The 26,903-nt window shown below is 55.3% G+C and overlaps 3 protein-coding genes across 3 annotated transcripts; all 3 read left to right on the forward strand.

Moving 5' to 3' along the window:
- The first annotated feature begins 41 nt into the window (after positions 1 to 41).
- On the forward strand, positions 42 to 8,161 carry ATP6AP1 (ATPase H+ transporting accessory protein 1). The gene is made up of 10 exons (XM_040265514.1): positions 42 to 268; positions 489 to 615; positions 3,690 to 3,764; positions 4,026 to 4,219; positions 4,738 to 4,778; positions 5,515 to 5,600; positions 5,968 to 6,206; positions 6,684 to 6,731; positions 6,817 to 7,048; positions 7,273 to 8,161. The coding sequence occupies exons 1-10, from the start codon at positions 114 to 116 to the stop codon at positions 7,480 to 7,482; spliced, it is 1,407 nt and encodes a 468-aa protein (XP_040121448.1). The 5' UTR covers positions 42 to 113; the 3' UTR covers positions 7,483 to 8,161.
- Positions 8,162 to 8,558: 397 nt separating this feature from the next.
- Positions 8,559 to 14,622, forward strand: GDI1 (GDP dissociation inhibitor 1). Its single transcript, XM_040265516.1, has 11 exons — positions 8,559 to 8,910; positions 9,983 to 10,090; positions 10,250 to 10,349; positions 10,498 to 10,632; positions 11,089 to 11,287; positions 11,554 to 11,685; positions 12,229 to 12,328; positions 12,681 to 12,852; positions 13,162 to 13,306; positions 13,448 to 13,502; positions 13,593 to 14,622. The coding sequence occupies exons 1-11, from the start codon at positions 8,866 to 8,868 to the stop codon at positions 13,743 to 13,745; spliced, it is 1,344 nt and encodes a 447-aa protein (XP_040121450.1). The 5' UTR covers positions 8,559 to 8,865; the 3' UTR covers positions 13,746 to 14,622.
- A 748-nt stretch (positions 14,623 to 15,370) lies between these two features.
- Positions 15,371 to 21,185, forward strand: FAM50A (family with sequence similarity 50 member A). Its single transcript, XM_040265547.1, has 13 exons — positions 15,371 to 15,588; positions 16,656 to 16,740; positions 16,839 to 16,938; positions 17,156 to 17,304; positions 18,915 to 18,991; positions 19,097 to 19,163; positions 19,304 to 19,365; positions 19,597 to 19,673; positions 19,956 to 20,010; positions 20,215 to 20,263; positions 20,357 to 20,427; positions 20,516 to 20,626; positions 20,738 to 21,185. The coding sequence occupies exons 1-13, from the start codon at positions 15,478 to 15,480 to the stop codon at positions 20,744 to 20,746; spliced, it is 1,023 nt and encodes a 340-aa protein (XP_040121481.1). The 5' UTR covers positions 15,371 to 15,477; the 3' UTR covers positions 20,747 to 21,185.
- The last annotated feature ends 5,718 nt before the right edge of the window (positions 21,186 to 26,903 follow it).

Raw genomic sequence — 26,903 nt, forward strand, 5'->3', positions numbered from 1 at the left:
AGAGCCGTCTTGCGCCCGGACCAATGGCAGCTCAAGGCGGACTTCGGGCGGGGGCGATAGTCACCTGATCCGCGGCGGCCGCGGTGGGTCTGGGCAGTGGAGGCTGAGAGGTTATGATGGCGGCGACCGCGGTGGCTCGGTTGCGGGCGGAGACGCGGCGGGCTCCAGCGCTCTGCCGGATGCCATGGCTGCCGCTGATGCTGGTGGTGGCGGCGGCAGCGGCGACGTCGGAGCAGCAGGTGCCGCTGGTGCTGTGGTCGAGTGACCGGTGAGCGGGGTGGGCTGCGCTGCGCGCCGAGGCGGTTGAGGGGCCTTCGCTCGACTCCGGAACTGTCCTTGGCGGGGGGCGGCGAGGCCCAGGGGGTGATGTCCCTTGTTCGGCTGCCTGTAGCAAGGGCGCTGGCTCTGGGCCCCAGGCATCAAGCTGGGAGCCCACGGGCTTCGGATCTCAAGCCCCCGCTTGACAGCACCTTTCTATCCCCTGCCAGAGGCCTGTGGGCTCCTGCGGCCGACACCCACGAGGGCCATATCACCAGCGACATGCAGCTCTCCACCTACTTAGACCCCGCCCTGGAGCTGGGCCCCCGAAATGTGCTGCTGTTCCTGCAGGACAAGGTGCGCCTCCCCCAACCCTCTCTCCCTTCGTCATTCAGGAGACAGCCCCCCTCTCTCCCAGGACACTGAGGCCCATTCCCGGAGGGAAACTGCAGTGACCTTGTCCAAATGGCAGGGAGGTGTGGTTCCTTCCTTGGGAAGGCCTGTGGGAGAATGTTCAGTGGGAATGGTGCGTGCCTGCTAAGTCTCTTCAGTCGTGTCTGACTCTTTGCGACTCTATGGGCTAATAGCCCGCCAGGCTCCTTTGTCTATGGGATTCTCTAGGCAAGAATACTGGAGTGGGTTGCCATGCCCTCCTCCAGGGGATCTTCCAAACCCGGGGATCAAACCTGGGTCTTCTGCATTGGCAGGCAAATTCTTTACGGTCTGAACCACCAGGGATGCCCCTAGTCAAGAACAGTGGAGTGGGTTGCCATGCCTTCCTCCAAGGGATCTTCTGCACTCAGGGATTGAACCCACATCTCTTTACATCTCCTGGATTGGCAGGCGGTTTTTTTTTTAAACACTAGGGCCACCTGGGAAGCCAAACAGCTAGCAGAGGATGGTTTCCATCCGTCTACCTCTGGGTTGGGCTTCCCTGGTGGCTCAGATGTTAAAGCATCTGCCTGCAATGTGGGGGACCTGGGTTCGACCCCTGGGTCAAGGAAGATCCCCTGGAGAAAGAAATGGCAACCCACTCCAGTATTCTTGCCTGGAGAATCCCATGGATGGAGGAGCCTGTTGGGCTGTAGTTCACGGGGTCACAAAGAGCCGGACACAACTGAGCCACCTGGGAAGCCACTTCACTTCACTTCATTTCACTTCACCTCTGGGTTATTGGCACAACACGCTTCCACTGAGCCACTCTGCTGAGCACGGGGATGGTGAGGGCCCAGAAATGGCACCCACTTGATTGGGGGAAATAAGGGGTCAGAGGCCAGATGCTGATTTAGTGCCAAACCCTTACCTGACTCACTACATGGCGGGGATGATGAACCCTGTTTACAGATGAGAAGTCCAAGGATGGCAAGTAACTTGCCCAAGGTCACATAGCTAATGGGTGGCAGAGTTGTGATTCTGACTGTAATGATCGTAAGACAGAGAATGGAAGAATGATTGATCGCTTACTGAGTGCTTCATTCATACTAGCTGAGGTGATGTCTTTATCTTGGTTTTACTGCCTGAGGAGTTAGGGGTTGTAGGATCAGCTGAAGTTCCATGGCTGGTGCAAGTCCCAGGTTATTCCAGCCTGAGTCTGTTGGACACCCCTCCCCCACTGTGATTTTGTGCTCATACCCAGCACACTGTTTACCCTCCTGTCTGGGCATTTCTGCCCCTAAAGCAGGTATGCAGACCACAAGAAGATTCTAGGGCAGTTTAATTAATTAATCCTAATTCTAGGATTAATGTTTGCGAGATTATTGAGCTTCTGCTTGTCTATTCCTCATTGGTGGCCTGTTTGGCTCATTCCCTTTGTGGTCTTGCTCTGTGGACAGGGGGTGGTAGCTGTGCTGGCCTGTAGTCCTTCCAGGAGGTGGTGAATAATGTAGTCAGACTGGAACTCACTTCTAGTTCTACTGCTTACTGGCCTTTGGACATGTGAAATACTCTGCAAATACCAGTTTCCACATCTGTAAAAAGACACCACTGACATCAGAGGGAGGTGAGGAGCAATTCTGATAGTCCATGTAAAAAATCTGGCTGGTGCCCCCCCAACCCCCATCTGATGGCATTCATTCATTCATTCATTTGTCAGATATAGACTACCTACTCTGTGCCAGGTATTGATTAAGTGCTGGGGACATAGCAATGAGCAGAATCACCCAAGCCCCTATTCCAAAGAAGCTAACACTCTTGTGAGGGTGAGAGGTTTACATAAATGCTAAGTTGGTATGACATAACGTCAGCACTGTAGTCCTTAGATAAGAAGGAAGCAGACTCGGGGACAGAGTGACTGGCAATGCTGTGTAAGATAAAGAGAGAGCAGGCAAGTGCTCGCTGAGGAGGTGGTATTGAAGCAGAGATCTAAGCGGAGGAAGAGATGGAGCCATGTGGCTGGGGGAGGGAAGGTATGCATTCCTGGCAGACGTAACAGCAGGTTCAAAGGGCCTGGGCGAGGAGTATTCCTGGTGAGCCTGTGGAAGAGCTGGTGTGGCTGGAGTACAGTGAGTGAGAGAAAAGCGTAGGAGATGGTCAGTTGAGGAGCCCAGAGATGAGGGGGAAAGGGGTTAGTCGCAATTCTAAAATGTGGCAGGAAGCGTTGGGAGATTTTGAACAGGGAGTGCACACAGGCTTTCGGAATAATAGCCTTGGACCAGAGAGGCTCAGGATTCCTGCCCAGAAGGGCAAGGAGGCTGGGCAGGTGTGTATACTAAACACGACATCAGGGAAGCTGATTAAGATCACTTCTGGGCCTCCCTGGGAAAAGCCAGAGGAGGCCGGGAGTTGGAGCAGAGGGCGGAAGTAGAAGGACATCCCTAGGTTGTGGAGATTAGAAGGATGGGGGTCAGGGTGATTGTGGTCCAGAGTGCTCAGAAGCCTTCCGTGGTCAGTCCAGTGTGTTCTGAGATCTTCACCTCTGTCCCCTTCCACCAAAACCGGGGTGAGGAGGGGGGATTTCTCACCCTCCTTTGCAAAGGGTCCTGTGCAGACTGGACAAAGGTGGCTCCAGCTGTTGCAGCTGGCATGTAGGTTCTCTTTTTCTGGGCCTTCCGCCCCGGGGGCATGCAGTCAGTGTTCCTGGCTGCTCCCAGCCCCCTCCCCGCAGCTTCCCTCTTCTGTCCACAGTTCCTCTTATCTCCAGGCAGGCCTCTGACTCTTACTCCTGAGGTTATCACAAGTCAGCTGCCCACACATTTTCTCCCAACCCTGTGACCACCTTCCTTTTCTTCTCGCCCTGCTGAGAGGGTTGCTGGCAGAAAGAAAGAGAACCTTCCACGCCCCCACCCCTAAAATGCATCCTCATGCTCCAGATCAAACCTGCCTCTAAATGAGATGTTGCTGGCCCTGCAAAAATACCCAGGGCCAGTGTCTGCCCCCTGCCCTGGCCCCGTGTCCGTCCAACCTTCTGAGGCTGTTTCCCTCTCTTTTACTAGCTGAGCATTGAGGACTTCACAGCCTATGGTGGCGTGTTTGGAAACAAGCAAGACAGCGCCTTTTCTAACCTGGAGGTAAGAGTCCACACCCAGCCGGTGACCCTGGAGGCCACCCCGTGCCCCGTCCACCAGCATAATAGGAACTGTCCCCTCAGGAACCAGAGACGTTGGCTCGACGGGGAAAGGCTGAGTGTCAGGGCCAGGGGTGTGGTGTGTTTTGTTTCTTACCTGGAGTGAGACCCAGTGTAGGTGTGGCTTGCCACCGAGGTCTGGGTGGCTGGCCCTGGTCCCGTGGCCCCTTGCTAACTCATCTGCCTGTCTCCCCCCTGTTCCCAGAATGCCCTGGACTTGGCCCCCTCCTCTCTGGTGCTTCCTGCCGTTGACTGGTACGCGATCAGCACTCTGACCACTTACCTGCAGGAGAAGCTCAGGGCCAGCCCCCTGCACGTGGACTTGGCCACTCTCCAGGAACTGAAGCTTAATGCCAGCATCCCAGCCTTGCTGCTCATCCACCTGCCCTACACAGCCAGGTACGGCTGGGCCTCTAGCCTCAGGGCCCAAGCTGGGGGCACAGCTCCGTCCAGCCGAGCCGTTTTCCATTTAGCACCCTGAGGCCCTCCCAGAAGGCGTCTGTCCGGCCAGAAGAGGGAGGAAGGCCCTCCAGCCAGGTTGGGACTCAGGAGTCAGTGCTCAGCATCGAGCTAGGCCTCTCGGGCCTCCTGAGATGAGCCAGGCGTGGGCCTCGCTAGTGGGGAACCAGCCTGCCTAGCGGGGACTGTTCATGGAGAGGTGGCAGGGACGTGACCAGGACTCTGGAGCTGGGGGAGAAGGTGCAGGGGATTCCAGGCAGGGCCACGAGGTGAGCAGAGGTCCTGGGAGGGGGGACTGGTGGTGGTGAGTACGGCTCTTGGAGGCCCAGCTCGAGTGTGCTAGGTGGCGGGGCTATACCAGGGAATGACAGGGCCTGGAGGGGCTTCAGGAGGCAGCCCAATGGGTGGCAGAGAGCCATCAGGATTTGGGCAGCTCGAACTTTCTGTCTCTTTCCTAGCTCGGGTCTGATGGCACCGAAGGAAGTCCTCACGGGCAATGGTGAGTGGGGTCGGGAAAGGTGCATGGTTTCCATCTTTATCCAGCCCTTGGCTATGTGGAGCTGGCCTGGGTTCCTCAGCCCCTTGGCATTCCCAGGGGGCCTGGCTGCTTCTCTGAGCCGCTGGCAACTGGGCAAGGTCCCTAGGCCTTGGCCCAAGTGTTGGATGCCCAGGGGCCTCCTCTGCACAGCCTGGAGCCAGCTTCCACCCAGGCAGCCTGCAACCTAGGGTCTGGGGGTTTAACACGCCAGCACTGTTTCAAACACCTGTTCTGAGAACTTGTCTCCCTTGCACTAGAGAGGACAGTTCTTCCTCCCAGAAAGGTCACCAGAAACTTGCCATGGTGGATTTGGCGTTTTTGGTAGCTGTCTTTTCTCTGTCCATGTGGGGGAGGCGGTGACTGGGGCCATGGTATCCCAGGGGAGGCTGGAAGTGGGTGGGATGATGAGAAGTGGCTACTGAAACGGACAACACTACTGGGGGTTGATGGGAGCTGGCTCTTGGAGGGGCTCGGTGTCCCACCTGGGGACATGCCGGTTGCTAGGGTGGGAAGGGCTTCACAGTGGAGACGTCTAGGGGTGTCCACTCCAGAAGGTGATCTTACAGAGCGCCATCCAGAGAAGGCTCCTAGAGAGGGCATAGAAGGGCACAGCCTGCCTCTCCTGCCTTCTGCTGGGTACAGTGGCTGCGAGGGGCTGCCTCTGACCTGCATCTCTGTTCTCCCCCTGGCCCCTCAGATGAGGTCATTGGGCAGGTGCTGAGCACACTCAAGTCAGAAGACATCCCCTACACAGCGGCCCTCACGGCGGTCCGCCCTTCTAGGGTATGTGCCCATACCCAGGGCTCCAGGAGTGTGGTCGGGGAGCCTGGAGGGGGGCTGGTTCCTCCTCTGGGCAGGTGTAGGGGTGGGGGGCATGGATGAGCCATGAAGTCAAGAGACCACTGTCCATCTCATCCCATCAGCCTTATGGGCTGGCGTCTTTGGATGTGAAGTACAAGTGTTCCAAAGTTGCAAAGATTAGCAATGTCACAGAGGCTTAGGGGAAAGCTGCTCAGAGGAAGCTTTTGCATATGAGCATCACTGGTGGGACTGGAGATGGTGCCCAGTGGGGAGAGGAAGGGCAGGCTATCTGGTTCAGGGCTTGCCCCCAGGGCTGTTGAGAGAAGGTTTTGTGGGCTTTTGTCTGCAGGTGGCCCGCGATGTAGCCATGGTGACTGGGGGGCTGGGTCGCCAGCTGTTGCAGAGAACGGTGGCGCCACCTGCAATCAATGCCCCCGTGAGTTACAATGACACTGCCCCGCGGATCCTCTTCTGGGCCCAAAACTTCTCGGTGGCATACAGGGAGCACTGGGAGGACCTGACCTCCCGCACCTTTGGGGTCCAGGACCTCAACCTGACTGGCTCCTCCTGGAACGACACCATTGCCAGGTGAGGGCAAAGTGCGTGCCCCTGACTGGGTCTTTGTTGAGGGGCATTCAGCGTGAGGACGCAGGTGGTGGTGTAGGGTGGGGCCGCTGCTCAGAGCTCTGCCTGTTCACGCCTTCTCATCCCTTAGCTGGGGCCTTGGTTGTTAACAGTTCCTAATCACCCTGGATCCTGGTGCCATCCCCTTGGGCAGCCTCATGGCCCAGCCTGAGCACCTTAAGCAACTCCAAGAGGGAGTCTGGGGGTTCAGGGAACCCAGAGGAAGGAGCCCTCTGCTGGAGGTGGGGCACCTGTGTGCTACCCAGTTCCTGACTTGGAAAGGGATGGGGCCTCAGGTCTCCTATCTGTCAAGCTAGGGTGCTGGTTCTTTAGGTGGCTCTGTGGGACGACCTGGTGCAGCTCAGGTAGGAGACCTGAGGGCCTTGCTCGGAAATATTTTCAAGGCCATTCCAGAGTCTGAAAACCCCTCTTTCTCCACAGGCTGGTGCTGACCTATGACTCACTCTTTGGGACCATGGTGACATTCAAGTGAGTCTGAGAGGCAGGGGCGGGTGGGCTGCTGTGGCTCCAGCCTTTCCAGCTGCCTGACCTCCCTCTGCGATGCCTCCCCCAGGTTCACTCTGGCTAACCGCTTCTACCAAGTATCTGCCCGGTACTGGTTTACCTTGGAGAACCTGGAAATCCACAGCAACGGCTCCGTCGCCTACTTCAATGCCTCCCAGGTCACGGGGCCCAGCATTTATTCCTTCCACTGTGAGCATGTCAGCAGTGAAAACGAGGATGGCAACCTCCTTGTGCCTGACACACAGCCCTCTCTTTGGCAGATGACTTTTCGGGACTTCCAGGTAGGAAGGGAGGAGGGACTGTGCCTGATAGTGGGGAAGCCCTGGCTGGAGGAGGGGTTCGGGGGGAGCAGAGGCCTGCGAAGGGTCTTTGGGTCCTTTCAAGTTTGGGCCTGGGAATATAGGGGAGTCCCATCCCCTTGGTGCTCTCTTCCCACCAGCTGGGGAACCCCCAGACCTTACTGGGCTTCTCTGGGTGGGGCCACTCAGTGCTTTCTGTCCCTCAGATCCAGGCCTTCAATGTGACAGGCGAGCAGTTCTCCTATGCTAGCGACTGTGCAGGCTTCTTCTCCCCGGGTATCTGGATGGGGTTGCTCACCTCCTTGTTCATGCTGTTCATCTTCACCTACGGCCTGCACATGATCCTCAGCCTCAAGACCATGGACCGCTTTGACGACCACAAGGGCCCCACCATCACTTTGACCCAGATCGTGTGATTCCACACCTGTGGGGGCGGGGGGGGATTGAGGGCGTGGCTGGGGTCCAGGTTGTCACCTTCCCATCAGAGGCCCACTGGGCAGGAAGGCTTCTCCCTCTTCCGCCATTGCATGACTCCCTGGCTCCCCCTAGCTTGTCAGGCTGCCTGTTCAGCCTGCTGAGGGTCTTCCCTAGGCTGCCCACTCCCCACCACATCTCTCTCCACAAGGTGTATATATTTCTGCATAGACGGTAGACAGATCCCCCAGGCTTGATCATTATAAAGGTTCGGGCCGTTAGTTCTACAAAATCCACCCCCCTTCTCCTTATTTATTCTGATTTCTCCACCTTCGCTCCTTGCTGTTGATAGTGCTTTTGTGTAGCCAGTCCTCCCTTCCCAGGCTCTGTGGGGTTCCTTGTAGCAGCCAGGAGCTGTTCCATTCCCTGAGTTTGGGGGGGAGTGTGGAAGTACTATTTGTCTGTCCCGCTTAGCTGCCGTTATTTTTATTTTTTGGTGATGTGCTAACAATAAGACGTACACTGGGGTTTACTCCTTTGGCCTAAGAAGGAAGGGACCTCCATGGCAGGTGGGAGGGGTGTGATCACGGGGTTTGGGACCTGTTCCTGTCGGGAGTACCCGGCAGGAGCCCCGGGGTGCTCGTGGTTTCCTTCCGAATAAAATAAAGACGGGTCGCCATGCTTGGGCTTCTTGTCATTCATTTCTGCGCTGGGCACAAGGAAGGGAGGATGCACTTGGCTGACGGCCGAGAGAGGAGGCCCGAGGATGGAGGGATGGAGGCTGCTTTTCCAGGGACCCAGCAGAGGCCGAGAGGATTGTTCGCAAGCTGGGTTTTCCCCCGCCCCCGCCTCAGCGACTAGGGGAGGGCCGGGGCCGTCAGCGCCCAGGAGAGGGAGGCGGGGGAGACGGCCACGACAATAGTCGCCCCCACGTCCCCAGGGGCCCGCCTCGGGCTGCTGCAGCAGCGCGCGCCCAGCCAGCGGGGCCGCGCCGAGCTTCCCGGGGCGGGGCGCGCGCGGCTCCTGCGCACGGATCCCTGGCGGGCCTCAGCACCGTCTGCCAGGCCGCCCCGCCCCACCCCGCCCCGCCCCACCTCACCGCCCTCTTTTCTAGGCCCTCGGCAAGGCGGCGCGGCCCGCCGAGTGGCGCGAGTGCTAGAGCCCGGGCCCCAGCAACCCTCCCCGGGAGGCAAGCGGGGACAGCAGGGGCCCCCGGTCGGCGCGGCGGCGGAGGGGAGGGGCCGGGACTCTTTGACGTGGCGGAGGGGTCGAGCGGCGCGGTTGAGACGCCATCTTTGGTCCACTGCGGCGGCGGCGGCGGCGGCGGCGGCGGCGGCTGTGGCGGAGGAGGAGGAGCCGACGGGCGCTGACACCGAGGCCTGACCATGGACGAGGAATACGACGTGATCGTGCTGGGGACCGGACTCACCGTAAGTGCGGCCTCCGGCGTCCAGGGCGCCGCCTCTCCTCCTCTCTGGGATGCTGCAGCCCCCGGCCCCATCCTCTCATCAGTGCCTGCGCGGCGCTGTTCGGTCCCCGAAAAGATAGCCCCATCCTCAACCACCGTGATGCGGCCTCCATCCCTGTCATGGCCGGTCTGCCAAGAAGCGGCCCCTTTTCTGGCTGTCTCTCTTGACCGATTCCCCGGGCCCGACCCTCGGCCCCTACCTAGGACCAACTTAACATCCCCTCTCATTTTGTGCTCATTCTGGCGGGGATGTCGTGGTACAGGGACCTCCAGTCAGATCGGGGCGAGGGGACTTCCCAGGGTGGGCTTTCATCCTGCCTGCCCAGGTTCGTAGGGGGCCCGAGGACCCAGGGAATGTTCCAGAAGGAGCCGCGGTGGGGACCGTGACCACATTCCCGCTACCCCACCCCGGTTTCCCATGGAGACCTCGGGGCTGAGGCGTATTTGCAGCCTTTGTCCTTGGGCTGGTGACAGTGACTGGTGAGGTTGTTTGCCCTCCCCCGAACCCTGTTGGACTGCTGCCCTGAGAGACGCCTCCCCCACAGTCGGGTGTAGAAGCCCCTACTGTGACTGGGAAAGCTCAGGGTCAGGGGTTCCTCTTTGAGGAAAGCGGCCCAGGGTGGGGCCTGGGATTTCGGCACCATGCTAAGCCTTTCTTTACTTCCTTTTCGGGTCCTTTGCTTGTCCAGCTAGGCGATCCCTATGTTTTATCTGCCTTTTTGTGGGCTTCTACGTCGATAGGTGATTTTCTTGGCATCTTGGTTGCTTGAAGACCATCCATGTGTCTGCTGGATACCCTCTTCCTTGTTCACCTTTTTGCCCAGGAAGGTTTTAAAAGGAAACCGTGGTCAAATGAAGGCGCCCCCCCCCAATTTCAGGCAGAGCGACCAGCCACAGATGTAAGGAGCTGTGTGTTGAGGCAGAGGCCCTTCAGGTTGACTCTCTCCCCTCAGGGTTGGAGTGGGGAACACGGTCAGGGCTGCTGGTGGGAATGTGGGCAGATGGGAGTGCAGTGAACATTGCCCCTCACTCAGGAATGTATCCTGTCGGGTATCATGTCTGTGAACGGGAAGAAGGTGCTGCACATGGACCGGAACCCCTACTATGGGGGCGAGAGCTCCTCCATCACCCCCCTGGAGGAGGTAGGCTGCTCTGGGCCCAGGCCTGTCCCTCCTTAACCTCTTGCATGGGGTGCTGAATGAAGCAGCTCCCCAGGTTTTCTGGGTGGGGGGGGCGGGGGTGGGAGGGGGTTCCTTGAGATGCATCTTTCTGTCTGTCTCTTCCCCCTTCCCTGCCTGCAGCTGTATAAGCGTTTTCAGTTGCTGGAGGGGCCCCCTGACACAATGGGCCGGGGCCGAGACTGGAACGTTGACTTGATCCCCAAATTCCTCATGGCCAATGGTGAGGGAGACGAAGGAGGTATTGTGGGGGGCGGGGTGATTGGGATGAGCAGAGAAGGGTCAGACTGCAGACCAGGGGCAGACAGACCAGCTTGAGCTTGTGAAGGGAGCCATGCTGACCGTGTTGCTTTGCCCACACCACCCCGCAGGGCAGCTTGTGAAGATGCTACTGTATACAGAGGTGACACGCTACCTGGACTTCAAGGTGGTGGAGGGCAGCTTTGTCTACAAGGGGGGCAAGATCTACAAAGTACCGTCTACCGAGACTGAAGCCTTGGCTTCCAGTGAGTGTGGGTCCCATGAGCCAGGGAATCGGGGTGGGGAGAGGGGGGGAAGGGGGGACAACTATCGAGAGCAGGGTGGCCCTTGCTGCAGGTCATGTTTCTTGTGCAGTACCAAAAGCCCCTTGCTCTATCATCCCCCTGTGTGCACCCACTGGTTGCCAGGAGGGCAGTCCAAGTGCGAAGGGAATATGGTATCCTGGAGAGAGGCTTCACCTGATCAGTGAAACATCCCCAAGTGTCAGAGCTGGGAAGGCCCTCAGAGGCTGTCCAGCCAGACTCACTCTTGGTACAGTTGAGAAAACAGGCCAATAAGCACAGAGGGGTTAATTGAAAATCACACAGTGGTCGGCAAGAGAACTCTGCTGGGAGTTAGGGCACCGGCTTGCTCTGCCTGCCTGGCAGGTGGAGAGGTTCACAGCCCGCACCTCAGTGGTGCTTTGCATGTGGCCCTCGCAGACCTGATGGGCATGTTTGAGAAACGGCGCTTCCGCAAGTTCCTGGTGTTCGTGGCAAACTTTGATGAGAATGACCCCAAGACCTTTGAGGGCGTCGACCCCCAGAACACCAGCATGCGTGACGTCTACCGGAAGTTCGACTTGGGCCAGGATGTCATTGACTTCACTGGCCATGCCCTAGCGCTCTACCGCACTGATGAGTGAGGGGAAACTGGCATGGCAGATGACCCTTCAGCCGGCCCACACCCTGCCCTCCCCACTCCTGCCTGCTGCTCCCTTGGCTCACCCTGCCTACCTCCTGTACTCAGCTCTGGGCTCACTCACCTGTCGCCTTTTCTGTCCCTTCCTTGTGTTTGATCCATGGTCTTTCCCAGGCCTGCAAGGGTGGGAAGGCTGGCCTGATGCTGGGGTGGGGGTGCACTGGGCCTTCTGCTCTTGGAGCCTCTTCTGACCCTATTTCCCCCAGCTACCTGGACCAGCCATGTCTCGAGACCATCAACCGCATCAAGTTGTACAGCGAATCCCTGGCTCGGTATGGAAAGAGCCCGTATCTGTACCCACTCTATGGCCTTGGCGAGCTGCCCCAAGGCTTTGCAAGGTGAGGGCGTGGGTTTTGTCGATTGACAGTGGAGAAGGCTGAGGCCAACAATGGAAAGGGCCCCCTTGGGCATCTCCACTGTGTTTTGTTACTTTCTCACTGTGGGCTTAGTTTACTTCCCACCATCCTCGGGTGATAGCAGCCTAGTAGGGCATTGTAGTGCGGAGATGAAGGACCATAGATAGGGCTCTCTTGGCTCCTGGCTGGAGTCAGATGGCACGAGGACTGGGCCTGCGGCCTTGAAACCTCTGGTCAGATTCGTCAGAGCCATTCATTCTGTTCCCTGGAATGTTTCCCTGAGGAGCTGCTCTCATACTAGCCCTTTGCTGGAAATTCCTGGCATTAAGTCTAGAGAGGAGGGACCCTTCCAGGTTCAGTCTTGAGGTCCTGGCAGCAACAAAGCTTGGAAGAGCCCCCAGGTCTCCTGAGCTCTGCCTGCCTGAGGCCACCTCCATGCCCTGCACTGCTGGGGGCAGGGCATGCAGTAGTGCTGGTCCCCGTGTCTCCCAGGAGGCACCCTCATGGTTCCTCTCCCCACTGTAGATTGAGCGCCATCTATGGGGGGACGTACATGCTGAACAAACCGGTGGACAACATCATCATGGAGAATGGCAAGGTGGTGGGCGTGAAGTCCGAGGGCGAGGTGAGCCTTCCTGCTGCACAGGCACGCTGGTCTGGCCTGGGCTCGGCCCATCCTTTGAGACACTCTTCCCGGTCACTCTAGCTCTGCTGGGGCTCCTGCGGCTTGGCCGGGTGCCTCAGCCCGGGGACCGGGGCTCCAGAGGAAGACGGTAGTCACTGCTGTCAGCAGACAGCTGTGGATGAGGGCCCACCTTCCCGAGGTGCAGGAGGAGAATGTACGCTCTGGGAGGGGTGATGGTGACAGCTCTGGGGAGTGGCCCGTCTGCCAGAGCTGCCAACCCTCCCTGGGTGTCCTGGCCCTCAGACATCGAGGGGAGATCGGATAGGGCCAAGGCCTTCTGGTGCTTTCACAGGTGGCCCGCTGCAAGCAGCTGATCTGTGACCCCAGCTATGTTCCTGACCGCGTGCGGAAGGCCGGCCAGGTTATCCGTATCATCTGCATCCTCAGCCACCCGATCAAGAACACCAACGATGCCAACTCCTGCCAAATCATCATCCCCCAGAACCAGGTCAACAGGAAGTCAGGTAGGCCAAGCCCCACACAACTTCCTCCAGTGTGTTCTCTTCTTCGGGGTAGCCCTGTTTTGCTGCCCCTCCCCACCCCCCACCCAGCCCGGGGGCTGGCTCTTTGCTTGATCTCCATGGAAGAGCAGGGATCCTCATCATGGTCCCCATGCCTTGAGGCCCTAGGGAGGGATGCTTCCTTTCCACGAGGGCGGCTTCTGGGATGTGGCCAGCTCTGCAGGGCTGGGGAGGGGCAGGAGGGCCTCAGTTGAGCTTGGCCCCCAGAAGCCCCCCATGTGCCCCTGCTAATGGAGCTTTTCTTGTGGGCAGACATCTACGTGTGCATGATCTCCTATGCACACAACGTGGCCGCGCAGGGCAAGTACATTGCCATCGCCAGCACCACAGTGGAGACCACAGATCCCGAAAAGGAGGTTGAGCCGGCCCTGGAGCTGCTGGAGCCCATTGACCAGAAGTGAGGGGCTGGGGGGCTGGGGCTGGAGCTGGGGGGAGGAAGGGAGCCAGGGAGCCGGAGGGCGGACATCAGGGAGGGCAGACATCAGGGAGGGCAAGGCTGATCCTGAGACCTGTTTCAGTCCTTTCCTCTCTCCCTCAGGTTTGTGGCCATCAGTGACTTGTATGAGCCCATCGATGATGGTTCCGAGAGCCAGGTAAGCAGTCTGTCCCGGCCCCGGCTTCTGGCTGCTGGCCCAGGGCCTCTGCCCCGCTCACCTCGGGCCCTGGGCGCTGGCTGTTTCCAGGTGTTCTGTTCCTGCTCCTACGACGCCACCACACACTTTGAGACAACCTGCAACGACATCAAAGACATCTACAAGCGCATGGCAGGCTCCGCCTTTGACTTTGAGAACATGAAGCGCAAACAGAATGATGTCTTTGGGGAAGCTGACCAGTGATAGCTGACCCCTAGCCCAGCCCCTGGTGCCCTCTCCCCCAACCTGAGTCTGTTCTCCCTGAAGGTTGGGGAGACGGGTGTGGCTGGGCGTCCCTGTTTCCAACATCTGCTTCCCCTACCGCATTCCTGTCACCCACGTCATTGATTCACTGACCAAATCCTTAACCTTAGTGATGGTTTGGGAGATGGGGGGGGTGTTGGTTAGTATCCTCCTTCTTGGCCCTTCCTTATCCTGGGAAAAGGGGGTTCCTCTCCTTGTGTGTGTATCTTCCCCCCACCCCTCATTCTTCTGCTCTGTTTGGGAAGAACGTGGAGGAAAGCTGACTTCTGCCCCTGTTGTTCTTACTCCTACTGTAGTGGCCTTTGGAGATGCCCCCTGCCTCCCCCCACCAACTCTAGTGTGTTGGAAAGAAGGGGCCCTCCCAGCACAAAGTTACATTCCTTTCCCTAGTCCACCCCCATAATTTATTCTAATTTATTAACTTTGGCCCACCTTGTGTGAGAAAGGAGCCCTGTCCTCTGCAGCCTTGTGGTGTGCCCTGGGGCTGTGGAACAGCTACCTTGGCCGGGCCCGCCTGACCCTGGCAACCCTGGCACAGCTTGGGAAGGGAGAGGGCTTGGGTGTGGCCCTGTTGGAGGTTGATCTTGTTTTTGTTTCTTGTCTTTGTGTCTGCTGGTATTGGCTGAGAGAAATGATGTGTGAACAAAGCAGAAGGAGGTGGGAAAATGGATCCAAATCCCCTGTGCCCTGCCCGCCCTATTCCTTCCCATTAGTGGTGGGAAATCCTTATCTTGCAAAGTGAATGTGTCCCTTTCCCCATCCTCTAGTGTATTTCACAGAAAACAAACTCTCCCAATAAAACTGTGTTGAAATCTGAGCCTAGATCTTTAGTTTTTTCTTCTCAAAGCTGTTTTCAGGCCAGGGCCTTGGCTCCCTGGGCTGCCCTGCTCTCCTACACAGGCTTGGGACTGCACGTCGTTTATCTTTGTTCCCGATGTCTATAAAAGGTGACTTCATCAGGGAATTGCAGAGCTCCTGAACTGAAGGGAGCAGGTCACATCACCCTGCCCAAGGCCACACATTGAGCTAGTACTGACATCAGGACTCCAACCCTTGGGGGTCAATGTGAGGGAAATGGGAGACAGGGGTCCGGCCTGGGGTGGGGGTTGAGGTGGTGGAAGCAGAGGCACAGGGCCCCTGCCTTCGGGCCAAGAAGGAGGAGGAGGAGGCAGAGGGGACTCAGGCCCAGTCTTGTGGCCTGGGGAAACGACTGGGGCCAGTCCCGGGAAGGGAGTCAAAATCAAGGATGCCGAAGTAACCAGAGGGGCTTTAGGCAGGGAGGCAGCAAGGGGACTGAGGGGATCTACCCTTAGACTGAGATCAACACTGAAGAAGTGAAGGGTCTGGGGTGGGGGCGGCCTTGGGGTCAACAGAAGGAAGTAAGACTGGGGACCCAGCCTCAGGCCAGGGCTTATTGTGAAATTGATGGGGAAGCTAGGAAGAGCGGGATCGTTCAGTCTCCGAGGGCCGGCGGGGCGGAGCCACTAGGGGGCGGGGTGGGGGGGGGGGGACCGGTGGTCACGTGTCGGGACGGGACTGAGCGAGGCGGCTGCGCTACCCGTAATGGCTGACGTCAAGGCGCGGGTGTCAGCTGACAGAGCCGCCGTCTTCACAGCCGATTTAGCTACGGATCCCCAGCCACACCGTCGTCACCGTCGCCGTCGCCGCCGCCATGGCTCAGTACAAGGGTGCCGCCAGCGAGGCGGGCCGCGCCATGCATCTCATGAAGAAGCGGGAGAAGCAGCGCGAGCAGATGGAGCAGATGAAGCAGAGGATTGCTGAGGTGCGGGCCGGGCCGGGGCCCCTCAGAGCAGGCGCTCAAACAGCCGCCCCGACTCCACGGGACCCCGCGCGACCCTGGGTGGCAGGACTGGAGTGCGGGCGGCGGGTTGGGGTGGGAACGTTGCTCGCCAATCTCCCACAAGGGGCGGAAGCGGGCCGGGGACAGTCTGCTCCTCTGTAAAATGGGCCCAGAAGGCTGAGGCGAGCTAGGTTGTGACAAGCCTGCAACAGGAAGGAGCCGTATTTAGTGGTTCCATGTGTGGCAATTGGGGCGACCCTCGAGGGTACAGAGCATCCTGTCTCTCTGGCTCCTCAGCCCCAAGAGTCAGGCCTCTGCCCAGGTTCAGTGGCTCCCCGGAAGGGCGGGCCCCAACCACTCTGCCGGCCACTGAACCCGTTTCAACTAACACAGGCAGGCAGGAGGGTCCTAGGTGCTAGCGGTTCACTAAGGGCTTCTGTGAGTGGCCGCTGGTGGTGGGCCAACCTACTTAGGCCTTTGGGGGCCTTGGGTCCTGCGACAGTCGGGAAGTGGCTTCATGCTGAGGCCCGACTGCTGTCTCAGTTTACACTCAAGCCCCAACCCGGCTGTTGCTGTGTGGCCAGACGGAGGTCCATCTCTCTGCGGAGGTCCATACAGTGGTATGCAGTGGGATGAGGCAGGCCTGGAGCGAGGGGGCCTCATGAGGGAGCCACACTGCTCAGTGAGGGTCTAGGCCCCCAGCTGCTCTCCGCTTCCTCTTGTCACTCCTTGCCTTGGGTCTCCAGAGCTTCAGCTCAAGAGCTGGGTGTGAAAAACACCAAAGGCAGGTAGGACCCACGGCTCCAGAGTACTGAGTGAGCAGGACCATGTGGACAGACCAGAACAGTGCAGGGAAACCACCCCACTTGGCTGCCTGGGCACTTGAAAGAGCCTCTTAGAGCCCCGTGGGACCCTCCATCAGGCAAAGGGGCCATGTTTTTCCCAAGGCCACATCATAGTCTAGGGACTCATTTGGGATGAGAACCCAGGTCCCCACTTCCACTGTGAGGTGGCAGGTGGCCATCATCACTGCTCTGCCTCCTGGGCAGGAGAACATAATGAAGTCCAACATTGACAAGAAGTTCTCTGCACACTACGACGCCGTGGAGGCTGAGCTCAAGTCCAGCACTGTGGGTACGCAAAGCATTTGTGCCTCCACTCCCGGCCCAAGGCCCACTGCGTGGTTCGCTCTGGGTGACCGCCTTTCACCCCCCTGTCTCCTTAATTCGCAGGTCTTGTGACCCTTAACGACATGAAGGCTAAGCAGGAGGCGCTGGTGAAGGAGCGGGAGAAGCAACTTGCCAAGAAGGAGCAGTCGAAGGAGCTGCAGCTGTGGGTCCTCCCCTCCAGATGGAGCTCGTATTTGGGGGCGGGTGAGGCTGGGAGGTGGGGGTGCCTTTTGATCATCTGAGCCCTGCTGGTGAACTTGAAGGGACCCAGGGCGGTAGGACTCTGGGACCTGCCCTGCACTGAGCACACAGGTGGCTCTGGGTCGGGAAATGGGCCTTGAGGGTGGGGATGTGCATGGTAGCCACTCGTGCCTTGGCAGGAAGCTGGAGAAGCTGCGAGAAAAGGAGCGCAAGAAGGAGGCCAAGCGGAAGATCTCCAGCTTGTCCTTCACCCTGGAGGAAGAAGAGGAGGCAGGCGAGGAGGAGGAGGAGATGGTGGCCGTGGACGAGGAGGAGCTGGAAAGGGAAGGTGAGGGCAGGCTGGGGATGGGTTCAGCGGGCAGAGCTTTGTCCTGGCTTCTGGGTCTCGAGTGAAGAAGCACATCCACCAACAATCTTGACTGCTCACCACATTTGGGGCCTTGAACCTCAGAAGCTGGGGCAGGAGAGAGAGAGAGCCAGGTCTTCACTGTGGCAAAGCTGAGTGGAGGGCTTGCTTTCTGGTGGCAGACTGAGTGGGAACCGGGTATGCAGTCCCTTGGTGGAGGTGTGGGGCTCATGTGACTGGGGCACCAAACTGATAATAATTTCAGTGTAAATTGACACAACCACAGACATTAAGTGGCTGCTAATTGGACAGAGCAGCTCTTGCCCAAGGGAACAGGGGGTAACAGGGAAGACTTGGGAAGGCTTGTGAGCAAGAACTAAGATGCTACGGGGCTCCTGTGTGCCGAGCACCCACTTGCAGATGGGCTAGGACCAAGGCAGACAGACAGACACTGGGCACCATCTCTGTCCTGGTGGGAGTCACACAGGACACCATGCACCCCACTGGGGCCAGGGGAGAGGGGATGATTTGAGTTGGGCCTTCAGGGTGAGGGGAATTTCATTAGCATCCAGAGATGTGGGGAGTCGGGAGGTGTGTAGAGTTGAGAGATGAGTGTGTCCAGAAATGGAGCCAGCGGGAGTGCACACATTTTAGGACTAGGGAGGGTGCAGCTGCAGGCCTGGATGGGGTGGATGCTTAGAAAGCCTAATGGTCTGGGATCCGTATGGTAGAGCCGAGGCAGGGGTTGGCACAGGGACAGCTTTGAGGGGAGCAGCCAGTGGTGTCAGGAGAAAGAGCAAAGAGCCTGCCAGCCTCTTGGGGGAAAGTCTTTGTACTATTTAGTAACATTAAGTATTTGGTATCTAAAACATTCCCATTGGCAGGTCAGTTGCATTGGGTGTTAGCTGCATCTTTGTAGCAAAGGCTATCTTTGGGACACCACAGGTCTAGAGGGAGGCTTTCAACCTCACTGTGTGTCACTGGGGCTTTGTGGGTGCTTCCCCTCCCCTTGGAGATTTTGTTTTGGGGGCCTGGCCGTTGGTACCCAGTGTAGAATTTTTTAAAATATTTTTTTTTTTTTTGGCTGTGCTGGGTCTTTCTTATGGGATCTGTAGTTGCAGCATGTGAACTCTTAGCTGTGCCATGCAAACTGTTAGTTGTGGCATGTGGAATCTAGTTCCTTGACCAAAGATCGAACCTAGGCCCTTTGTATTAGGAGCACGGAGTCATAGCTACTGGGCCACCAGGGAAGTCCCTGGTGTGGAATTTTTGTAAGTTGTCCAGGCTCTGGAACCCTTGCCCTGGAGTGTGGGCTCATCTAGGTTGGCGGTTCTCAAAGAGTGATCCAGTGACCCTAGGGTCTCTGAGACCCTTTGGAGAGGTCCGCGAAGTCAAAACCATCTTCATAATCCTGTGAAGACATTCTTGGCTTTCTGTACTCTTGTTCTTTCACGACTGTGCTGTGGATTTTTCCAGAGATCACGTGATGTGGCATGACATCCTTCCTCTGACAGTTGATAGAGTTGATACAGTTGCCCCCCTGGGGCAAGGGCCATCATACTGTTGACTTCTTGTGTCTTCTTTTGCTCCAGAGATCACCACAAAGAAGAGGAAAATGGGGAAGAACCCAGATGTGGACACAAGCTTCTTGCCTGACCGAGACCGGGAGGTAAAGGCAGCGTGACCCTGGCAGAGGCTTTCAGTCAGGAAGCAGGGGCCACGAGTGCCCCCTGAGCAGCCCTGGGCCTCCCTGCTTTGCTCATTTCTCTTCCAGGAGGAGGAGAACCGGCTCCGGGAAGAGCTACGGCAAGAGTGGGAAGCCAAGCAGGAGAAGATTAAGAGTAAGAGCTCCTGGAGTGGGAGGCGTGCAGCCGGGGGCAGGGGCCATGCCTGCTTTCCTGTGAACACTACTCTGGGCAGTGCCCTAAGCCCCAGGGAGCTGGCAGGGGTATGGAGGCCAAGCAGCAGGTCTGTCTTGTAGGTGAGGAAATTGAGATCACCTTCAGTTACTGGGATGGCTCTGGGCACCGGCGCACAGTCAAGGTAGGCGATGTGAAGCCTGGGCCCCATTTCCCTTGCTCTTGGGCCCAGCCTTCCAGTGGGAAGGAACTGTCAGTCCTGACAAAGCCCACAGACCCTTTGGCATGAGTGGCCTGGGGGGAGCAGGGAAGGGGGCGGTGAGTGTTCCGGGGTGCCCGCCTTCTTGAGGGCCCCCTTCTGGGCTTCCATCCTTCTTTCCCAACCCCTTGGTTTCTTGCATGCCTGTTCATACAGATGAAGAAGGGCAACACGATGCAGCAATTCCTGCAGAAGGCACTCGAGATCCTGCGCAAAGATTTCAGCGAACTCAGGTGGGGCTGTGTGGGTGTGAGTACATGTGAGCATGTGCACCTTAGCATTCTGCAGCCTTAGCCTGGCACCAGGGACCCCCAAGTGGCAGCTCCTGCTTGTAGCATGCTGGGCACTGCGCTCCTGAGAAAGGAGTTCAGGCCCCTTTTTCCATCCCTTTCCCCATGGGGAGCTGGGGTAGGAAGTGCCTTCCAGTCTGGGCTGCCTGCCTGCTAGCCTCACAGGCCTCTGGCACTGGTGCCTGGTATCCCTAGCCAGCAGCTTCCTCATCTTTTCTTCCTCAGATCGGCAGGGGTGGAGCAGCTCATGTACATCAAGGAGGACTTAATCATACCCCATGTTAGTCCCTTCTGTGTCCTTGCAGCCCTAGGCGGGGTGGTAGGGAGGGTCTCAGGCTTTGGTGCACCCAGGGAATTCGAGGGGGCCCCTCCTACTCTAGGTGTTTGGTTCGGGTGGGCAGGGTCAGAGCCGGGCTTGCAGGCAGCTAGCTGCGAGACACCAAAATGAGTCATCCACTGTCACTGTCCTGTGCTCGGCTTGTAGCACCACAGCTTCTACGACTTCATCGTCACCAAGGCTAGAGGGAAAAGTGGTGAGTGCGCCTGGCTGCGCCCTCCTCCCCGAGCTTGCCCCTGTTGTAGGGTGGCAGCTGAGAGGGGGGGGTTCTGGACCCTTGTCCCTGCAGGGCCCCTCTTCAATTTTGACGTTCATGATGATGTGAGGCTGCTCAGTGATGCCACCGTGGAGAAGGATGAGGTATGTTCGGGGCCTGCCAGGGCAGGGAGGAGGGGGCGGGCATCCAGCAGCCCTGAGCTGCAGCATCTGGACCTCTTCCTGTCCTCAGTCGCATGCAGGCAAGGTGGTGCTGCGGAGCTGGTACGAGAAAAACAAGCACATCTTCCCCGCCAGCCGCTGGGAGCCCTACGACCCCGAGAAGAAGTGGGACAAGTACACGGTATGGAACCCCTTGAGCGCAAGGTGGAAGCCCAGCTGGGCTGGCAGGCTGGAGGCCCACCCAGCCGCACTCCGCTCACCTCTCCTCCTCTGTCCTCTCGTCCCGCACCAGATCCGATGACATGGTGGCAGTATGGCCCCGGCTCCCTGCGGTCCCCTCCTCTGGTCCCCAGGACTCCGGGCGCCCGGCTCCCCGCTCCTGAGATAGGATCGGACCTGCTCAGCCCCTGCCCTGGCGCTGTTGGTTTCTGCCTGTTTCTTTCATGACACTTGGATCACCCGATGTGTGTTTTGTCTAAAAACTTTTTTTGATGGAGCTAAAATTCACATACGATGAAATTCACCATTGTGACCATGTAAAAGTACACCACACAGGGGTATTGTGTACATTCACAGTATTGTGAATCATCCCTGAAGGAGACCCCACGTCCATTAGCAGCCAGCCCCTCATATTCCTAAGTCTATATCCCTAAATCTATTTCCTGTCTGTCTGGATTTGCTTATTCTGGAAGTTTCGATTAACAGAATTATACAGTATCTCTGCTTTCTGTGTCTTGCAAGAAAGAGTGTGTTTTTCGGGGATTTGAGGGTGGAAGGAGATTGGGTGGAAACGTGAATCTGTGGAGGCAGGAGGGGGCACTTGTGATTCACTGGGGGCCTAGGCAGGCCCAGCTGTCCCTGTAGCCAGCCTGTCCCCACCACAACCCCTATGTGGGTAGGAAGGCCATTCCTCCCTGGGCTGCCCACTCAGGCCCCTCGGTCTCCTTTGTGTCTCCCAATGGCCTGTTCCGTAAGGGCCATAGCTGTCCTGTGGCTCCCAGCCGCCCTGTGTCCCCATCACAGCATTTCTCTCCAGTGCTGACGCAGGAAGGCCGCTGTGGGTGCCCTGTACCCACCGCTTGCCCACCTCACCCTGGCAAGCTCTGCACACTGCCCTGGAGCTGGCCGCTCTCATCGCCCCCAGGGGGGTGGGCCTCGGCTTGAGGGTGTCATTCGTGCCCCACCTTGGTGGCCCCTGCCAACTCCTAATTCCCCCGGACCCAGCTCCAGGAAGCTGAGGAAGGTAAGCTGACCACCTTCTTCACTTTGCCTGGAAAGGGCAGTGGATAGCCCCCAGCTGGTGGTAAACATTTCAGCTCTGGGTCTGGCCCCACCTCCCAGGCCAATGGGCAGAACTGATGGTAGTGGTGGGCTCTGCCCAGTGCAGTCTCCCTTGCCCTCTTTGTCTGTGTCAGGGCCCTGTCAGCCCTGGCCTGGGGAGGCCCATCTGGCAGCTAGGAGCTATCACTTGGGCTTCCTCACCCTGTGTCTGGGGTAGGGCCATCTGGGGTCACTTGGAGGAGGGAGGAGGGAAGCGTAGGCCAGAGCACCTGGGGCACAGCGGGGAGTGGTGGGCAGGCCTGGCCCTAAGCCCTGGATGTGGGGGACAACTCTGAGAAAGTCAGTGGGGACTTTTGTGGGGTTCCAGAAACCCCAGAGAGGGAATCCTCTGGCCTGCACCAACCCTCTCCTGCCCTTTTTGAGAAGCCATCAGAAGAGTGGCTTCCTGCAGAGAGGGAGCCCTTCAGCAGCTCACCCAGGGCTGAATGGTTTCTGAGGGACGCGTGATGCAACAAAAATCCAACATGGTCAAATAAGTAAAAAGAAGACATTTCCCAACAGCCTCTGCCTCTGTGCAGCTTGAAGGATTCCTAGTTCTCTGCCCAAGGATTGAACCCACGCTCCCTGTGGTGGAAGCACTGAGTCTTAACCACTGGATCACCAGGGAAGGCATAATTAAGTTTCCAGAGAGTGATAGATTTTTCTCCCTACACCCCTCCCATTTTGTAGCATGATCACTGGGTGAGAATCCTGGCTCCCCAGCTTCACCAACACAGTACTGTCACTCCCGAAGAGGGGGGACACTTATGCAACCTGAGATGGCACATGTGGTCTCTCAGTGGGGGATTTTTTTTTTCAACTGAGGAAAAATTCACATAACATAAAAATAACCATTAACCATTTAAAATGCACATTTCAGTGGCACTGAGTACATTTCATAATGTGAAGCCATCACCTCTGTCTACTCCCAGAATAATTTTATCACCTCAAAAGGAGAGAAGAGGGGGTAGCGGTTAAAAAAAAAAGGAGAGAAGAAATGTCTGTTGTTTTAGCTACTCAGTTTGTGGAACTTTGTTTTGACAGCCACAAGAAATGAACACACCTTACTTAGACAATGGAGAAAAATGAATTTGACATGGGTTGTGGACCTAAAAGTAAAAGCTAAAAAAAGCATATAAATGAAACAAGGGGGAAAATCTTTGTAACCTTGCTCTAGGCAATCTGGGCAGTTTTCTTGCACAGGATACAAAAAATAATCATAAAAAGAAAAACTGATCTATCAGACTTCACAAAAATGCAAACTTTTGCTCTTTAAAAGATATGAAAATGAAAACACAAGCCAATAGATTCAAGAAAAGAAAATATTTTTATGACAGAAGGGTGGTATCCAGAACACATTCACACAGACATACAAAAACTCCTGCAAATCAATAAAGAGTTAGACAAACATCCCAATTTCTTTGTTGTTGTGCTGCACGGCATGTGGGATCTTAGTTCCCTGACCACAGATTGAACCTGGGTGGTGCCCTGCATTGGGAGCATGGAGTCTTAGCCACTGGACCACAAGGGAAGTCCCTGCAAATGGTGTTTAAACACAGCACTTTTACTTTATACCTTCAGTTTTAAGACAAAAGAAACCAAACAACAAAAATCCTGCAAGGAAATTCCAGACCCCTCTTAGTAGGTTTGTTTGTCCTAGGGACAAATACTTGATTCTAAAGTGCTCTCTATGCATTATTAGAGGATCAAGCAAATGAGTCAATACATCAGTGGTGTTGGGAGCCAGGTCTCCCAATGCTGAAGGGAGATACAAATACACACTGGGGAAAGGCTAGGAAGTTTTGCTGTGGAATTGGAGTGGGGGGCATCAGTATATATTCAGGATTTTTTTTAAATATATATAGCCTGTGTGTAGGGGTTTCCCAGGTGGCCCTAGTGGTAAAGAACCCACCTGCCAATGCAGGAGATGTGGGTTCAATCCCTGGGTTGGCAAGATCCCCTGAAGGAGGGTATGGCAACCCACTACAGTATTCTTCCCTGGAAAATCCAATGGACAGAGGAGCCTGGCTGCCTATAGTCCATATGGTTGCACAGAGTCAGACATGACTGAAGCGACTTAGCACACACAGCACGGGGAGCTATTAATAAGATCCTGCATTCCATGTAGTGTGATAAAAAAATTAATGGATTACAACCCATCAAGTAAAATCCAGATCCACGAGTCCACACAGATAATGTATATATAGATAGATAAACTGGAGTTCTTTCTGAAAGGATGCCATTGAGTAGGAGGGATCATGAAGGGAGAAAAAGCACTGTTTGGTAACCATCATCTTGAGGTTTGGAACTGAGCAACTATGAAAGTGAAAGTTGTGTTCAACTCTTTGAGACCCAATGGACTGTAGCCCACTAGGCTCCTCTGTCCATGGACTTCTCCAGGGAAGAATACTGGACTAGGTAGCCTTTCCCTTCTCCAGGGGATCTTCCCCACCCAGGGATCGAACCCAGGTCTCCCACACTGTGGGCAGGTTCTTTACCAACTGAACTATCAGGGAAGCCCATTGAGAAACTGGTAGTTACCACCTTAACCAAATGCTTAAAGTTAACATCACAGTGAAGGGACAAAACAATAACACTTGCCTCTTGATAAGAAGCACAGAGAGGGCCTGGTAACCTCCCACCACACACAGCCCGAATCTTGCCCTGAGAAAACATCAGACAAATGCAACCTGAGGACGGTCCACCAAATACCTGGCCTGCACTCTTCAAAAATGTCCCTGTCATGAAAGGCCAAGAAAAGCAGTAGTCTTCCAGATTAAAGGGGGCCAATGAGACATGAGAATGAAATGCCATGTGGGGTTCTAGATTGGATCCTGGATCAAGAAAACAAAACTATAAAGGACATCATGGGAACAACTGGTGAAATTTTAACAAGACCTTAGATAAAATAATATCATCATATCAACATTAACATTTCTGATATTGAGTTATACTATGGTTATGTAAGAGGCTATAATTACTATAGTACAGTAATTATGCTGTGAGTGAGTGAGTGAAAGTCACTCACCTGTGTCTGACTTTTTGTGATCCCATGGACTATACAGTCCACGGAATTCTCCAGGCCAGAATACTGGAGTGGGTAGCCTTTCCCTTCTCCAGGGGATCTTCCCAACCCAGGGATGGAACCCAGTTCTCCCACATTGCAGACGGATTCTTTATGAGCTGAGCCACCAGGGAAGCCAATTATGCTATAGTTATGAAACACAGAGGGAAGTATTTAGGGGTTAAGGGGTAAGCTGTATGCAACTTAGACATAGTTAAGAAAATATTTTTATTATAATTTTTTCAGAATATCAGTCTCATAGGTTTTTTTTTTCTTCTTTTACTTCTTCATTTTTGGCTGTGCTGGGTCTTTGCTGCTGCACAAGCTTCTCATTGCAGTGGTTTTTCTCTTGTTGTGGAGCACGGGCTCTAGGGTGCATGGTTTACAGTAGTTGTGGCTTCTGAGCTCTAGAGCACAGGCCCAATAGTTGTGGCACATGAGGCTAGTTGCTCTGAGGTATGTGGGATCTTCCTGGACCAGAGATCAAACCCATGTCTCCTGCATTGGCAGGTGGATTCTTTACCACTGAGCCACCAAGGAAGCCTGAGAAAATGTTATTCTAATTAATGAAATAAGAATATATGCACCCACAAGAGACAAAGAGAATGAGAAAGCAAATGGAACAAAATATGAACTCTTGGTGAATGTGAATTAAGGGTACGTGGGCGCTTTCTGTACATTTCTTATAGCTTTTCCGTAAGTCTGAAATACTTTCAAATTATAAAGTTAAAAAGAAAATGCCCACTTCTATCCAACATTTGATTGGAGAGTGTTCAGTTCAGTTGCTCAGTTGTGTCCGACTCTTTGCGACCCCATGGACTGCAGCACGCCAGGCTTCCCTGTCCATCGCCAATTCCCAGAGCTTGCTCAAACTCATGTCCATCGAGTCAGTGATGCCATCCAACCATCTCATCCTCTGTTGTCCCCTTCTCCTCCTGCCTTCAATCTTTCCCAGCATCCGGGTCTTTTCCAATGAGTCAGTTCTTTGCATCAGGTGGTCAAAGGATTGGAGATTCAGCTTCAGCATCAGTCCTTCCAATGAATATTCAGGACTGATTTCCTTTAGGATTGACTGGTTTGATCTCCTTGCAGTCTGAAGGACTCTCAAGAGTCTTTTCCAACACCACAGTTCAAAAGTATCAATTATTTGGCACTCAGACTTCTTTATGGTCAAACTCACACATCTATACATGACTACTGGAAAAACCATACCTTTGACTACATGGACCTTTGTTGGCAAAATAATGTCTCTACTTTTTAATACGCTGTCTAGCTTGGTCATAGCTTTTCTTCCAAGGAGCAAGTGTCTTTGAATTTTATGGCTGCAGTCACCATCTGCAATGATTTTGGAGCCCAAGAAAATAAAGTCTGTCACTGTATCCGTTGTTTCCCCATCTATTTGCCATGAAGTGATAGGACCAGGTGCCATGATCTTCGTTTTTTGTATTTTTTTAAATTTAAATTTATTTATTTTAATTGGAGGCTAATTACTTTACAATATTGTATTGGTTTTGCCATACATCAACATGAATCTGCCACGGGTGTACACGTGTTTGGGAGAATGGCATTATATGTTGAGTTTTAAGCCAGCTTTTTCACTTTCCTCTTTCACTTTCACAAGAGGCTCTTTAGTTTCTCTTTGATTTCTGCCATAAGGGTGGTGTCATCTGCATATCTGAGGGGCATATATATCAGGGCAATATAGCCAGCCAGATCAGAAAGGAAGAAATAAAACTCTCTCTATTCTCAGATGACATAATCTTGTATATGCAAATCTTACTACATGTGCTGGAAAAAACAGTAGAGCTAATAAACGAGTTCAGCAAAGTTGCAGGAAGAAACATCATTACACAAAAATCAATTGTATTTCTATACCCGAGCAATGATCAACTGTATTTCTATACCTGAGCAATGAACAATTCTGTTTTACAATAGCATCATAAGGAATAAAATACTTAGGAATAAATTAACAATAGAAATAGCAAGACTTCCATATAAAATAGGTACTTCCATATAAAATAGGTAGCCAACAGGAATTTGCTGTATGGTTCAGGAAACTCAAACAGGGGCTCTG

The sequence above is a fragment of the Oryx dammah genome, unplaced genomic scaffold (assembly GCF_014754425.2).
Source record: "Oryx dammah isolate SB20612 unplaced genomic scaffold, SCBI_Odam_1.1 HiC_scaffold_23, whole genome shotgun sequence".
Classification (NCBI taxonomy): domain Eukaryota; kingdom Metazoa; phylum Chordata; class Mammalia; order Artiodactyla; family Bovidae; genus Oryx; species Oryx dammah.

Bases quoted from the DNA above. Each gene is read 5' to 3' on its own strand.
- ATP6AP1 (XM_040265514.1), top strand. From the start codon at position 114: ATGATGGCGGCGACCGCGGTGGCTCGGTTGCGGGCGGAGACGCGGCGG. The intron at 269-488 runs GTGAGCGGGGTG...ATCCCCTGCCAG, and splicing joins GTGCTGTGGTCGAGTGACCG to AGGCCTGTGGGCTCCTGCGG. The intron at 616-3,689 runs GTGCGCCTCCCC...CTCTTTTACTAG, and splicing joins TGCTGTTCCTGCAGGACAAG to CTGAGCATTGAGGACTTCAC.
- GDI1 (XM_040265516.1), top strand. From the start codon at position 8,866: ATGGACGAGGAATACGACGTGATCGTGCTGGGGACCGGACTCACC. The intron at 12,853-13,161 runs GTAGGCCAAGCC...TCTTGTGGGCAG, and splicing joins CCAGGTCAACAGGAAGTCAG to ACATCTACGTGTGCATGATC. The intron at 13,307-13,447 runs GTGAGGGGCTGG...TCTCTCCCTCAG, and splicing joins CTGGAGCCCATTGACCAGAA to GTTTGTGGCCATCAGTGACT.
- FAM50A (XM_040265547.1), top strand. From the start codon at position 15,478: ATGGCTCAGTACAAGGGTGCCGCCAGCGAGGCGGGCCGCGCCATGCAT. The intron at 17,305-18,914 runs GTGAGGGCAGGC...CTTTTGCTCCAG, and splicing joins GGAGGAGCTGGAAAGGGAAG to AGATCACCACAAAGAAGAGG. The intron at 20,011-20,214 runs GTTAGTCCCTTC...CTCGGCTTGTAG, and splicing joins AGGACTTAATCATACCCCAT to CACCACAGCTTCTACGACTT.